The sequence below is a fragment of the Diadema antillarum genome, unplaced genomic scaffold (genome assembly GCF_040938485.1).
Source record: "Diadema antillarum isolate AM-2024a unplaced genomic scaffold, OU_Dant_1.0 seq00000766_RagTag, whole genome shotgun sequence".
In the NCBI taxonomy this organism is placed as follows: domain Eukaryota; kingdom Metazoa; phylum Echinodermata; class Echinoidea; order Diadematoida; family Diadematidae; genus Diadema; species Diadema antillarum.
In genome coordinates this window covers 114,093-127,193 of record NW_027271656.1, presented here as the reverse complement: position 1 = coordinate 127,193, position 13,101 = coordinate 114,093, and the positions used below count along the sequence as shown (strand labels likewise).

General features: G+C 38.9%; 1 protein-coding gene across 1 annotated transcript in view; it reads right to left on the bottom strand.

Moving 5' to 3' along the window:
- The window catches only part of LOC139738724 (uncharacterized), a 133,746-nt gene that overhangs the window by 31,947 nt on the left and 88,698 nt on the right, over positions 1-13,101 (bottom strand). Inside the window, exons 10-11 of the mRNA XM_071649361.1 lie at positions 12,395-12,523; positions 10,168-10,270 (exon numbers count right to left, since the gene is read on the bottom strand). Coding sequence (XP_071505462.1) covers positions 10,168-10,270; positions 12,395-12,523 — 232 coding nt within the window. The remainder of the gene's footprint in view (positions 1-10,167; positions 10,271-12,394; positions 12,524-13,101) is intronic.

Below are 13,101 nucleotides of genomic sequence, written 5' to 3'. Positions count from 1 at the left end.
GCTTGTTTTTTGATGTCAATAGGGCTGTGTGCTGATCTTCAACTATAAAGGATGCACTTCTACAGAAGAAGAAGAAGAAAGAAAGAAGTTTGGTTCTCTTTTTTTAAAAATACATAAACCAAAGTTCTTTTTGAATAGGGAAGCATGGTCTAAAATCAAATGGGGCATTAATTTCAATTTCATATGGGGTGAAATTCATCAGTAATACCTGAGATGTCTTAAAAATTTAGAAAATGTCTTCTGTGACTCATACAGGAGCAAAGTGGAGCCTGCTGGGTGCATAAGCTCACTACATCGTACCACAACATGAATTGCACTAAAGCTGTCACATGATTTAAATCAAAACCAAACCTGCCATATGACTACAAATATTGGAAGTATATGTATACTTGTCTTTCCATTCCCTCCACTTTAAACTTAAATGAAATATTACAAAATAATTTTCTTATAAAACCACTTATTTGGGAAGATACTCTCAAACTGTTTGAAATGAATGAAAATGGCTTAAGAGAAGCTACTCTCCAAGGTAGGATCCTCGTATTGTTCAATGAATCGTTATTCCTAAAAATTCACAAGTTTGTAGCTATGCCCGATGCGTTGCATTAGAAATGGACAACTTTACACATATATCTTGTTGAGAATACCAATTACAGAAGAGAAAATGCATTCCCAGTCACCCACACAAGCATTATATCTCTGCCTTCATAGGAATATCATGTTTTCCATCAACTGTTTGCTGTAACCAAATAGTCCTTAATACACTCCACTACCATTAGACTATAATATCATTTCCACAGACCACAGAAATCCAATCCAGATAATGATAGCCTCTTCCATGATAATAGCCCTGCTGCTACCACAAGCTTTTTTGTAAAGGCAATGACAAAGCTGCTCATTGCAGACTGAGAGAACATTTGGCTTAAAAAAAAACAAACAACAACCAAAAAACCAACCTGTGAAACTCTTCCACAGGTCTGCTGATATTGAACTGAACCTGCAATTGCAAAATATTCTGTAATCCTCTCGTTGGAATCATAGTAGGATCTGTATACCCCTGCCATTAGATTTGTTGTTAGCATGTGACACAGAAAAAGAAAAAGCAAGACTTTGATATCTTGTTTAAATGCTGCAGAATGGTCATCTGGAATGAAGCCCCCCTATACTAAACTCTAACCATCATGTCTTGAGGACTGGTCGACAGATGTTGCAATGACTGGGATGGAGACATTTTACTGGAAATGCCCACTCCCAGATGTCTTCTTTCATTACCTGTGTCCAAAGTCTCGGGCTATACTCCGCTCATAAACTATGACAGATTTTCTCATCTTGCACCATCTTAATTTTGCCGATGGGACAGGCTTGTATCTCACATCAGATCCCAAATAAAAACTGTGGTACAGGATACAGTGCTGAGAATGTGTTGTGACTATCAAATGTATAGAGAATATGTCTACCATCATATATTTACTGTATGTCACTAATATTTTTCTAAGTGGTCTCATACTCAAGTTTCAGGCTACGATACTCTACTCCGCTTTAATCCTCCATCAGACAGGTAGGAGAGTATCTTCCTTCAGCTTTCATGGCACACTTTAAAGGACAGGTTAACATTAATATATATAAGGACTGAGAGAATGCAGCAATATTAGCAGAACACATCAGTGAAAGTTTGAGGAAAATCAGATGATCCATTCAAAAGTTGTGAATTTTTGTAGTTTTGATGCCGCCATCGCTGGATGAGAAGACTACTACAGCTTGTGAGGTCACATGCATAAAACATTATAAAGAAAATATATAAAATAAACCAACAACATATTTTCACTTTTACTTGCATAATATAAGAGCACCTGGCTTGTCTCTTTCAGAAGGCGGGAAAGTAATATTACCCTTTTTTAACAGACGTCGGTAATGAGACGAGGGAATGTCAACTTTTTCCGAAAAATGAAATTTTGTGGCTTTCTCTTTATCCCTATTCATTCTACGCATGTGACATCATACACTGGAGTAGTCTTCTCATCCAGTAGTGACTGCACTGATACTTTAAAACATTCAGAACTTTTGAACGGATTGTCAGATTTTCCCCACACTTTCAGCAATGTGCTTTACTAATATTGCTGCATTCACTCAATCTACACATACACTGTACATGAAGGTGGATTTGTCCTTTCAACTTTCCTGACACACTTTAAAGAACTTTTTAGTTGGTACGTATAACCCCAATACAGGATAACTTCAAGCATATGCCTTCCATTGCTTGTATATCAATTTCAAATGTTAAATACAAAGATGCCTGAATGTCATGTTTAACCAGAAACCCTCCTTCCTTCCTGGGAAACCCGAATACTAGTGAATTCCACCCCTCCCTCATCCTCAGTCACTGACCCGATCATGAGAAGGATGTACTGTATTGATTTCCTCCTTATAGCAGCTGACATCCTGGTCGAGAACATCTTAAAGGTCACACACACACACACACACACACACACACACACACACACACCGTGTCTACACAATGTGCCACTGAGCTCTCACACACAAACCCTGCAACTCAGAGAAATGTTGAGCATTGCAAGAATTACACCATAAATTCCGAAAGCCTCACAATGTTGGCATCCCCCTTGGGCGGGGCAATTGCCTCAAGTTCTTGCCAGATAATGGCAGAGTCATTTCACAGGCTAGGACTGTGGGATACCTTCCAGATGCAACCAAACAAATCAGAATAAAGAACAGTCACAAATTGGCCTAATCTGATATGATACAAAAGAAAAAGACAACAACAACAAATGTGTAGTAAATATTCATTTGTCTACCCCATACATATTGGGGGCAGAAATTAGAGGATACTCTCCCATCAACAATACCTCACAGAAAATCTGAAAGAGACCTATCATACTGAGCTCAAATCTTTTCTGAACCAATGCCTGTTTTGCATGATTATGATTATGATTATGATTATGATTTATGACTTCAATTAGACTTGTTGTTCCTGTCTGATTACCCCAGGTCAGCCTCTTTGACCTTAGCACATCTCTTCCTGTGTGCCTTGCCATTACTATCACCCAAGGACTACCAGCTACAGGGGCTGCCAGACAGTCACCCATCAAATTCACAGAAATTCCAACAAGCCCATAAGGAAGACACTTGTGTGGAAACATTGCAGCTCAACAGGCCAAAATAACACCCACCTATATGGGATACTGTTGTATTCTATTGCCAGGACATTTAAGAGATATTTCAGTTCTTTTCAAGGAGTCTCCTGCAGATTCAGGGAGAGTTAGCAGCTCTACAGATACTCGCATCCACACCAGACTCTGTAGAGGATTATCACGGGCAGGGCTCAGTACTAACTTTTTTTTTCTCCAGTGACCCATTTGTGCCACTAAAATCTTTGAATTTGAAATTTTGGCAGCCCGAAAAAGAAATCCCGTGGACAGAAATAATAGGAAATACAATAATTCATTTTGCATTTTAGCTGCCAGATCTAGGGGGGGGGGGGGGGGGGGGACAAAACTGGTGGCCAATATGAATTTTTAGTGGGCCCTGGGCCACTGCTAATGTCCATCCCTGTCATTGGTGATATACATGTATCTTGTCAAAAGACGAAAGCATGTCGTTGGGGTGACAAGACCTTGCATGTTAACTGTTGGCGAAAATGACTTTTTTGGAGTAATGGTCAGATAATCAGTTAAGTGATGTCCTCTTCAAATCCTAGCTGTCTCATCCCAAAACTAAAGGCACCAAAGCATGTCAGAGGAGAGGCTATTCCATTTGATATCTTGCTTTGGCTGCCATGTTTTTTTTAGCTCTCCTGAACATTTGACATTTTGTAGATACAAGGTCTTGTCGCCCCAGCAACGATATGCCCCCAGGTATGCACTGAACTTGGTATCCTCTGTTGTACGGTGCAGAGAGCATGTCCACTGTAGACTGCTTCAAGCCTCTTTCATTTATTCATCCTTCTACCTACACATTCACACTGTGCAGGTGTGCTATTTGTTATCAAGTCCCTCAAATCAGCTTTAGTGGCTGAGATCATCAATTTTTAAAGTGTGACCTTGGAACGTCATCTCTGACCTACAGCACTGAAATTATGGGCGTGTTTTCTGGGTAAGGGGAGGAAATGGATTGGAGGAGATACCTTGGCTGTAAATTTCTCTCGATGAGATGTTTTTGAGGGCGATGACATCATCAGCACTTTTACGGCGAGATGATCGACTACCGTTTGATATGTCTGGACAAAGGCTTTTGAAGAAGCTAAGGACAATTTATCATCCATCAAAGAATTTAGCAATACAGCAACATTTCTATCAGCACACTGAGTAAGGCATACAACTGTGAAAAAAGGAGTACTGTAAAAGCGGAAATTTTCTCGTCGAAATTTTCGCTCGTTTTGTGCAACCAGCATGTGGTGATAAAATAAAAGCATGCAAATATATTTGCTTCCTATATAACTATAGGCCCTATGCTCCAGTAATTGATGTCTCGATTCCGCGGAATTAAAACCATGCAAAACTCATCTTACTCGGCTGAGCACAATAAATTACTTTCGCCAAAATATCCACTTTTACAGTAGTTTAGGCCAAGTACTCACTTCTTATACATGTATTATGTATATTTATGCCTAGATTTTATGCCTAGATTTTAAGCACAGTGATTGTTTGGGGGTTGCTGGATGTTTTTTGTACTTTCTTGCAAACAATGAAAGACTTGCTATAATCACTTAGCTGAAGGATATCCTCTGGTCAGGGTGATGATGTCCTTGTACAGGAGTGTGTAATCTGCTCTTTGGGATACCAGAGTACGGGCATTTTATCTTCTACAAATATTTATTAGATAAACAATTTGTCGCTCAGAAAAGAAAAATGTGTGTACATACAGCTGTATGATGTAATCACTGGCCTTTCAACTGGGACAGAATGATATTTAGAATCAGATAAAAATCCATTATCTTTAATACAAGCAACATTGAATTGTGATTAGAATTGTTGCTTGATACACAATTAATTTCCTAGAAACCCCCATCAAGAAAAGGGGTTAAAAAGAAATCTACCGTGTATCAAACCTGAGGGACAGTATACAATACATCTGATGTGTATCTACTATGTATGCATGTACTTTACCTTTGATCACCCCCACGCATTAAACAATTTTCCTATTTAGTTGCTATTAGACTGGAAGGACTTTCCTATGAAACATTCATCAATTATAGCTCTGTTCAATTTACTACATGGCGAAAAGAGTGGTTATGGTTCCACCACGCTGACAGGGAACCTGTTGCATTGGCCTTCAGGTCATTCACAGTTTCATACTAGAATACTGTTGTACCCCCTGTTCAGACGCAAGCTAGTTTATACCAAATCTTGATAAAGGATCGACGTATAAAAAGTCATTGTATAGCCGACAGACCATTCAGACTCAAATCTTGACCATTCTGGAAAACGTCGTATAGAGGTGCAGTTTAATTTCCCACTGAACATGCTGTTATGGTCATGAGTGACAGCTATGGGGTCACCGTTCGTACGCGCTCCCACTTAAGCCCAGCCCTGTTATACCATTCTATGTTCACCATATATGTTCAGACGCATGATGGACACTATGGAGCTCTAGTTCGAAACGATGCTCTGTCATTTTGTCATACGTCGTTTCGTTAGTCAGCACTCAGATGTATAAATTCATCGTATAGCGATACTGTTTTGGTACAGCAATACTGTTCTAGTATAAATTTTTTGCGTCTGAACACCCTGATAGCCATTGGCATTGTGGTAATGAGTTTTTCTTACTTTATGTGGTATACTGGGGTTTTTTACTATTCTCTCCCTGTCACACTTTCTGGATACAAATTATGGCAGATAACACTGCGCTCAGGCGTGAATCACAACAACAGACCCCAGGTGAGAGAGAGGGCTCGATTCTTTTCTCAGAATGCATCAATTACACTGATGAGATCTGCATCCAATTAACGAGATGCAATGGGTAAAAGCAGCTACTGTAGGTGGTTACCACAATGGGAGTGATTTCTTCTTCATCTATCACCACTCTGTGGGTGCACTTCAATCTGACACACATATCAATCCATCTATAAAAAGGAACAATGCAATCGGCCATTTAGTGGGGGGAAAAATACCTCCAAATAAAGCACATCCCATCAAACCTTTTACCAAGAATATCATAGGGTATTGAACCTGAACCTGAACCAAACCAAGAACATCCCAACAGTCAAATAACACTACCATGATTTAAAACTGACTTTTAATTAAGAGAGCAAAAAATCAGACAATGAGAATGGCAGCACTTTCATCAAAATTGGATGTCATATATACAATGTACATGTAGATAAAATGGCTATGGGATTTGAAAAGTTGATAAAGTTTTACAAATGACCAAAATTGTTCATAATCCATACCTACATGTACATTGCATGATCTGTCTTTAAAAGTAAAAGATATTAATCCTTCAATGAACTTTTCCTGACTTTACACCCTCTTTGAAACCAGATGTCGGAATCTTCCAGCCATGTTTCACATAATATAATGCATCGTCTGAGATCCGCTGTCCTATCCATTATTCTGACCACAAATTTCTGTCTGCATGCAGTAAGGGGAGTTACATTGTATCATGCACCACTACTCTGTGCTGCAGTCAGTGAACCCTGTTTCCTTGAGAGATCCCCTCAACAATGCTGGATTAAAAAAAAAAAAATCATGACATCTCCCAATTAATGAATGACACCTGTGGCTGCCTCGCAAAGCCCTGGCACCCGCGACGACTCGTGTCCATGGGGCCATAGGCGAGCAGACAACCTAACCGTGACCACTCTTATCTTTCTCTCCTCTGCTGTCCCTTGACGACAATGTCAGATTTCACCGCAGATACATTCTCACGTTGTTCACACACTGTTCTACCTGGCACAATGCACACTGCTATCAGTTTACCGCATTGATGCTTGCCGTGTACATGTATTGACCGGAAGATCCTAATCATGTGTATTCAAACTAACACACTGTAACATCCTGAACTAAGGTCACGTATTTGAAAACTTTCCACATATAAAAAAGTTCAGCAGTTAAGTTATTCCATGATAACATCTGATGCTGGAGAAGATAAAAGACAAGATGATGTGACACCATCACCTAAAAAAAAATAAAGGTAGCACTTTATAATAAAAAAATTATCACTTCTTCTGCTAACTTTATCATTTCAAAAAAGGCATTTATATCATAGATAACTCGTATATTTATTGCACATGAATTGCATGCACTTTTCATATACATCCATGATCATGATATCACTGTAGTCATCATCATCATCATCATCATCATCATCATCATCATCATCTTAATCATCATCTTAATCATCATCTTAATTATCATCATCATCATCACCACCACCATCACAACTATTGTAATTAATATCAAAATCCCGAAATATCATCATCAAAATACATGTAAAGAGGGAAATGTGAATAAAACCAAAATTCTTGTTGTATGATATATACTACAAACTCACCAACCCTGATAATTTCAAAGTTAGTTATGTCTGTCTCAGGGGCACAAACCTCATGAGGCCAAATCATGGGTCTGCACAAAAGGCTCACGTATCATTTACAAATTGTAGCAAGGTACAGTGCAGACTGGTACCATTGCCTTGGGATTTACAAAGCTACAGAAATTGAGCCCAGGCACGAAAATCATGTATTCCCCAGGCTGCAATCCAATAGGACGGAGTGAAATTACATCGGACCCATTAAAACCAATGAGTCACTCCCGACCTAGTATCAATTCAACACAACATATCACAGACTACTATTAGAGATATTGTCGACATGAGTACCAGGTATATCCTATTAATGCTGTGACTTGTTTTTACCAAATAAATAGTTGGACTCAAAACACAATAACAACAAAGGATTGGAGTATTAACCAATAACACACTGAAATCAGATGAGTCCTAACACACATGAAAAGTCAATGATGATTCAAGAAGTGTGTACGAAACAGGTCAAAGCAAACAAGAATCATGGCTTCATGCTGCTTAAAGCTTTTAAATAAAGGCTTAATCCTTCCAACTCACTTATTTTCTTCCCTTTTCCACTTCTTTCCTTTCCACTCTCTTTGTCCCTCTCCCTGTGTGGGAAGAGGGAGAATTCCTAGAGACGCAATTGCACATTACTGACTGTTGAGAGGATCTGTTTGAAATAAATAAAAGTTGATACTGCACAGGTCAGTGGCTGTATGACATCTGCTGCCCAGTTAAAGTAATTGGTTGCCATGGATACTCAGACATCCCTTCCTCGAGGAAGTTTCCCCAAAACCATTATTCATTCCCCCAGCCAAGGCCTGCGCGGCACTGTGGCCTTTGAAAGCGAGACACAGCTAGCAGAGATGACTTCACGTTCATGAAGTCTTAAATACATCACAGGAAAATGAAGTCTAAAATACATCAAAGGAGAGAGATACGCAGTGTAGCCATGGCATTTCACGTTTATCAGCTGTGCCATATTTTGCCCTTACATCAATGTCAGGAAGAATTCAGGCTTCCACCTTATCGTCCATGACGTCACAGAAGACATTTGAACGGTCACTACAGTCAGGTTGGAATGGAACAAATGAGTTTAATAGGTGCATGCACTCTTGACAAAATTTATATTCATCTTTCTGGCTCTAAGCTGAAAAACTGCAGGACCAAATTGCTTATCAAAATTCTTGTACTGTGCAATCAGCATGATTAAAAAAAAAAACCTGTCTGATACAACAAAACAATTTCATAACGATTGGTCTCTTTCTTCCAGGAATGTTGAAAAGTACAAAATGATAACACTTGTGCAGCAAACTACCCAAAAAATGCTGTAGATATTACATTGTTTTGCTTGTTTGCAGGGATGCACGACTTATTTTGTCAGTTTGGGATGGTGGTCAAGCAGTCTGTGATGGAGACTAATCATGTATGGGCAGTCGCCAGTCTCCTCCCGTCCAGTGTCTCATCCTCAACACATCACATTAGCCACCGTCACCTGTTGCCCAGTCTTAATGGCATGCATGCGTGATGCGGGGAGATGCACAAGGTTCATTACAGAAGACTTTGCTTGCCTTGAGGATTCACTCATCGGGACAGCCAAAAACATGCAAGAAACTCAACAACAGGAGCTCAACAAAGCTATACAATCATCTTTAATCACTGGAGAATCTGCTTCAGTTCTGTTTTTTTTTTCCATGTTTGTTCTGTTATAACAGTATCTTATTTATTCATGATCAGAGGGCAACGTGGATAATTCTTTCTCTTTCTATGACTCAAGAGCACTGATCCTCATCAAAATTTCAAATCCAATGCAATCAGCTTACAGCACTGAAGGAGACGTAACAAAAACACTCAAATAATCATTGGGATTATATCTGAAGTATGTCTCTCATTATGTTCACTCGCGATGCAACACTCTTCAGCTGATTGGCTATTCTTATCGACTTCACACGAAACATATTACGTTCTGGTTGAGTACTAAAAACCAGTCTGCAGGGGTTTTTTTTGGCAGTGTAACTAAATGAGCATTAATGCCCTGTGCAATGATAAGGAAGGACAATCATTTTAATGGGGAAAAAAAAACGAGCAACACTAATTGCTTTGTGATTATGACTTTTATGATATGACTTAACACCAAACCTGAAAACATCTATATCAAAGTAAATAAGAATACTGTACTGTGGAAAACTTTCGTCGCGGTGTTTAAATTTTTGTGCATTTCATGCAACAAGAAACCAGTGCGAAAATAAAAGCACAAGAATATTTTTGTCGGCTATATGTTCCAGTAATTCACGTCTTGATTCCACAGAAAAAAAAAGAAGCAAAACTCGTCTTAGCTGGCCAAGTGTGAAAAATTACTCGCACAAAAATGTCCACTTTCATAGAACATCAGGAGTCTATAACAGACACACAGACACACAGACACACACAAGTCAGGGAGTCCACGCAATGACAAGGTTTTGTTCCTCATGATAAGAGATGAAAATGATATTGGGATGTGGTAGCTGGATGTGAGATGACAAAGGGAAAATACAAAATGTGTGAAATACGAACAGAAGACATACTTTTTTTTCTACCTCTTAGCTTTAAAAAAATGCATCCTCCCAACAGAAAGAAAAAAGCAAGAGTCTATTTGTCTCATTCCAAACCAACCTGTCCGCAGAAGTCGATATCTTCAGTGTGCCGGCAGAATCCTCGGTCATCTTTGCGGGCAAACTGCTTCAAATGATGCAGGTTACCATGGATATAGGTATTTCTATGGAGGATCAAGAGAACAGAAACAACAGCTTCAGTAAAGCTTCCACATTATAAGTGGACCTCAATCGTAAGCCCTTTTTTAATACTGATATCTCAGTTAGTTACATTTATTTTTTCTTCAGCAACAAGACAGTCGTCTGTTAAGAATGAGAAGGGTGTTAAGTGGTCTTGAACACTATGGGTTTTGTGGCAACTTAACGCCCTTCTCATTCTCAACCGACGAAGTTGTCTTATGACTTTATGGTTAGCTAACCTTCCATTGCATTGAAGTGACTGCATAATTCATAACTGATATGTTATTGGATCTTGCGATGTTAATCTCTTTTACATTTTTTTTTTTGTGAAACAGGAATGTAAAGTTTCCTTTTGACTGATCAAGGTTAATACTGCTTTTGAATTATTGATAGTTTGTTTTAAGTTTTTTTTTTATCAATTACAGTGCAAACACTTACTGATCATTATGTGTTAGAATGTAACAAAATGTGCCACTGGCATTTATCAAAAACTGCATATGTTCAAAGTGAAGGTATTCAAATTACAGAATGCATATCAAGCATATAGCATGTAGCTCTTGCTTGCTTTGTGGCAACACAAACTCCGTCCCCATTCACACATCTCTCTATATCCACCCAAAGCATTAGAAAGACATTTGTCATTTAGCAAATCCCCAACATTTTATCCCCCCGAAGTCCTGCTGAAAGGTGGTCCTGGCAATGTAAATGCGAAAAAAAAAGAAGTACAAAAACAGAAGAGGATATTCCAAGCAGGATACGGGTTTTGAATTTCCTTTACTAAACATGCTTTTAGAATCTCAGACAGCAGATAGTAAATGCATTTCAAGATGGAGAAAGATAGATGTAAATTACAGCATACTCGAAAAAACGGTAGCACTGTTTCAACCCAACCTCACCGTATTCTTCCATTTTCGTCGACTGTCTTTATGGAAATTATAACAGTTGCTTCACAAACGACTACTTTGCATCTTTTAGACCTTTTCAGAGCCTCCCACCGAGGCAGTAGAATTTCTGTCTGTCTTCATAAGACAATTACCTCTTTTGACTTTGGAAACTAGCATGCATATCTCCCACAAACATGCATGACAGGTCTAAGTAGTGAAAATCCATGTGACTGCGTCGACCACATTGTGCCTATTAATCGTATCAAGTCAAACCTGGGCATCACTGAGACATTTGTAGATGTATGTCCCCTGGAGCAGCCTTTTCACAAAATGCCAGGGACTAACATCACTATACCTACCACTTGTCTCTTTCATCCAAGGAACAGGGCGTGACCTGAAAAGAGGGCCCTGCTTGCTCAGTAAAACATGACAGATTTCTTTACAAGATTGCTTCTATGCCCCTCTTACGTGTGCCACAAGGAGGGAGGTTAGGAAGCCGTGTACCAACACAGAGCACATCTTTACAAGATGACGACAGCTACTTAACTGTATGGCAAACATATTGGGACTTTCATCAATGTCAAAAAAACAAAACAGAGATCAAGATGGATTTGAATGGATTTGAAATGAATTGAATTGAATTAAATGGAAATGAATAGATTAGAATGGAATGGGTTGCATTGCACTGCATTGAAATGAATTGAATTGAATTGAAATGAACTGAATTGAACTAAACTGAACTGAAATGAATTGAATTGAATTGATCTGAACTGAATTGCTTTGATTTGATTTGATTTGATTTGATTTGATTTGTGTTGGACTGACAGCTTCAAAGTCCCCTCTGTAGGGCTATGCATTGAGAATAAAGTGCCTTGCCCAGGGGCACGACTGCTGCAGCCAGGGGACTTGAACCAGGGACCTTGTGACTGACAGTCCATGGTCTTATCTACTGAACCACACCAGCTCCTGTTTCAAGCAAATACTGCAAGTAAAGCAATCCTCACAATTTCAGAAAATTATTGAGCTGACACATACAACAGAGTAGGAAGATGACATAGAAATAAACAATTTCAAAACATTGCTCCCCTCAAAAAGTGTGGGGGAACACAATGAAGAGTTAGTAATGCAAAGAGGCAGATGACAATAAATGAATGACAGAGAAAAGCATAAGAGTGAGCAGGAGCACAAGTGAAAAAAAAGAAGAAGAAATCTCTAAATCTTTACCTGAGTGGAGAGATTTTCAGCATGGATGCCAGGTAGGACTCATCAGGAATGATACAAGTGCTGGCAAAGAAGTGTAGGTTGTTCATGAAGATGCCCCGGTCTGGACTCACCACCAGCTCAATGAAGTCCCTGTTGGATCAATGTTGCATGCATTATTTCATTTCAATCATTCTACGATATCTATTTCTAACCATGTATAGCAAATATCACAAAAAAGAGTGTCATAGGGTGTGTTCAGACTTAAGTGTCTGATGTACTCCTGTGGCATGATTCAGAAAATGAGATTGAAATCAATGCTCTCTGAACCATGGATTACTCTGGATTGCTCTGGCACTGTTTGCTTTATTTGGAGACTGAACACATCCATACAGGCCTACAGAGGTAATAATGAGGCTGGCATTTTCTAGCCCTCAAGTCTGTTTCAAGATATTATGACAATAAACTACCCATAGAGATAAAAAAGAGAATTTGAAACCAATCTCATATTGGCATGTACACAATTATGAGTTCATCTGAGTTACCGAAGGTAGCAAACATCAGTGACATCAACCCAAACGGACCAAATTTCTCTACTCTATGACATTACTCTTAAAACGAAGAAAAACAAGCTTGGTGATGAATATAAATAATAGACAAACACTGACACAAACAAGCACATAATATTATTGTAATACAGTTTCACAAAAGGGTTTCCTATGGGGAAAACT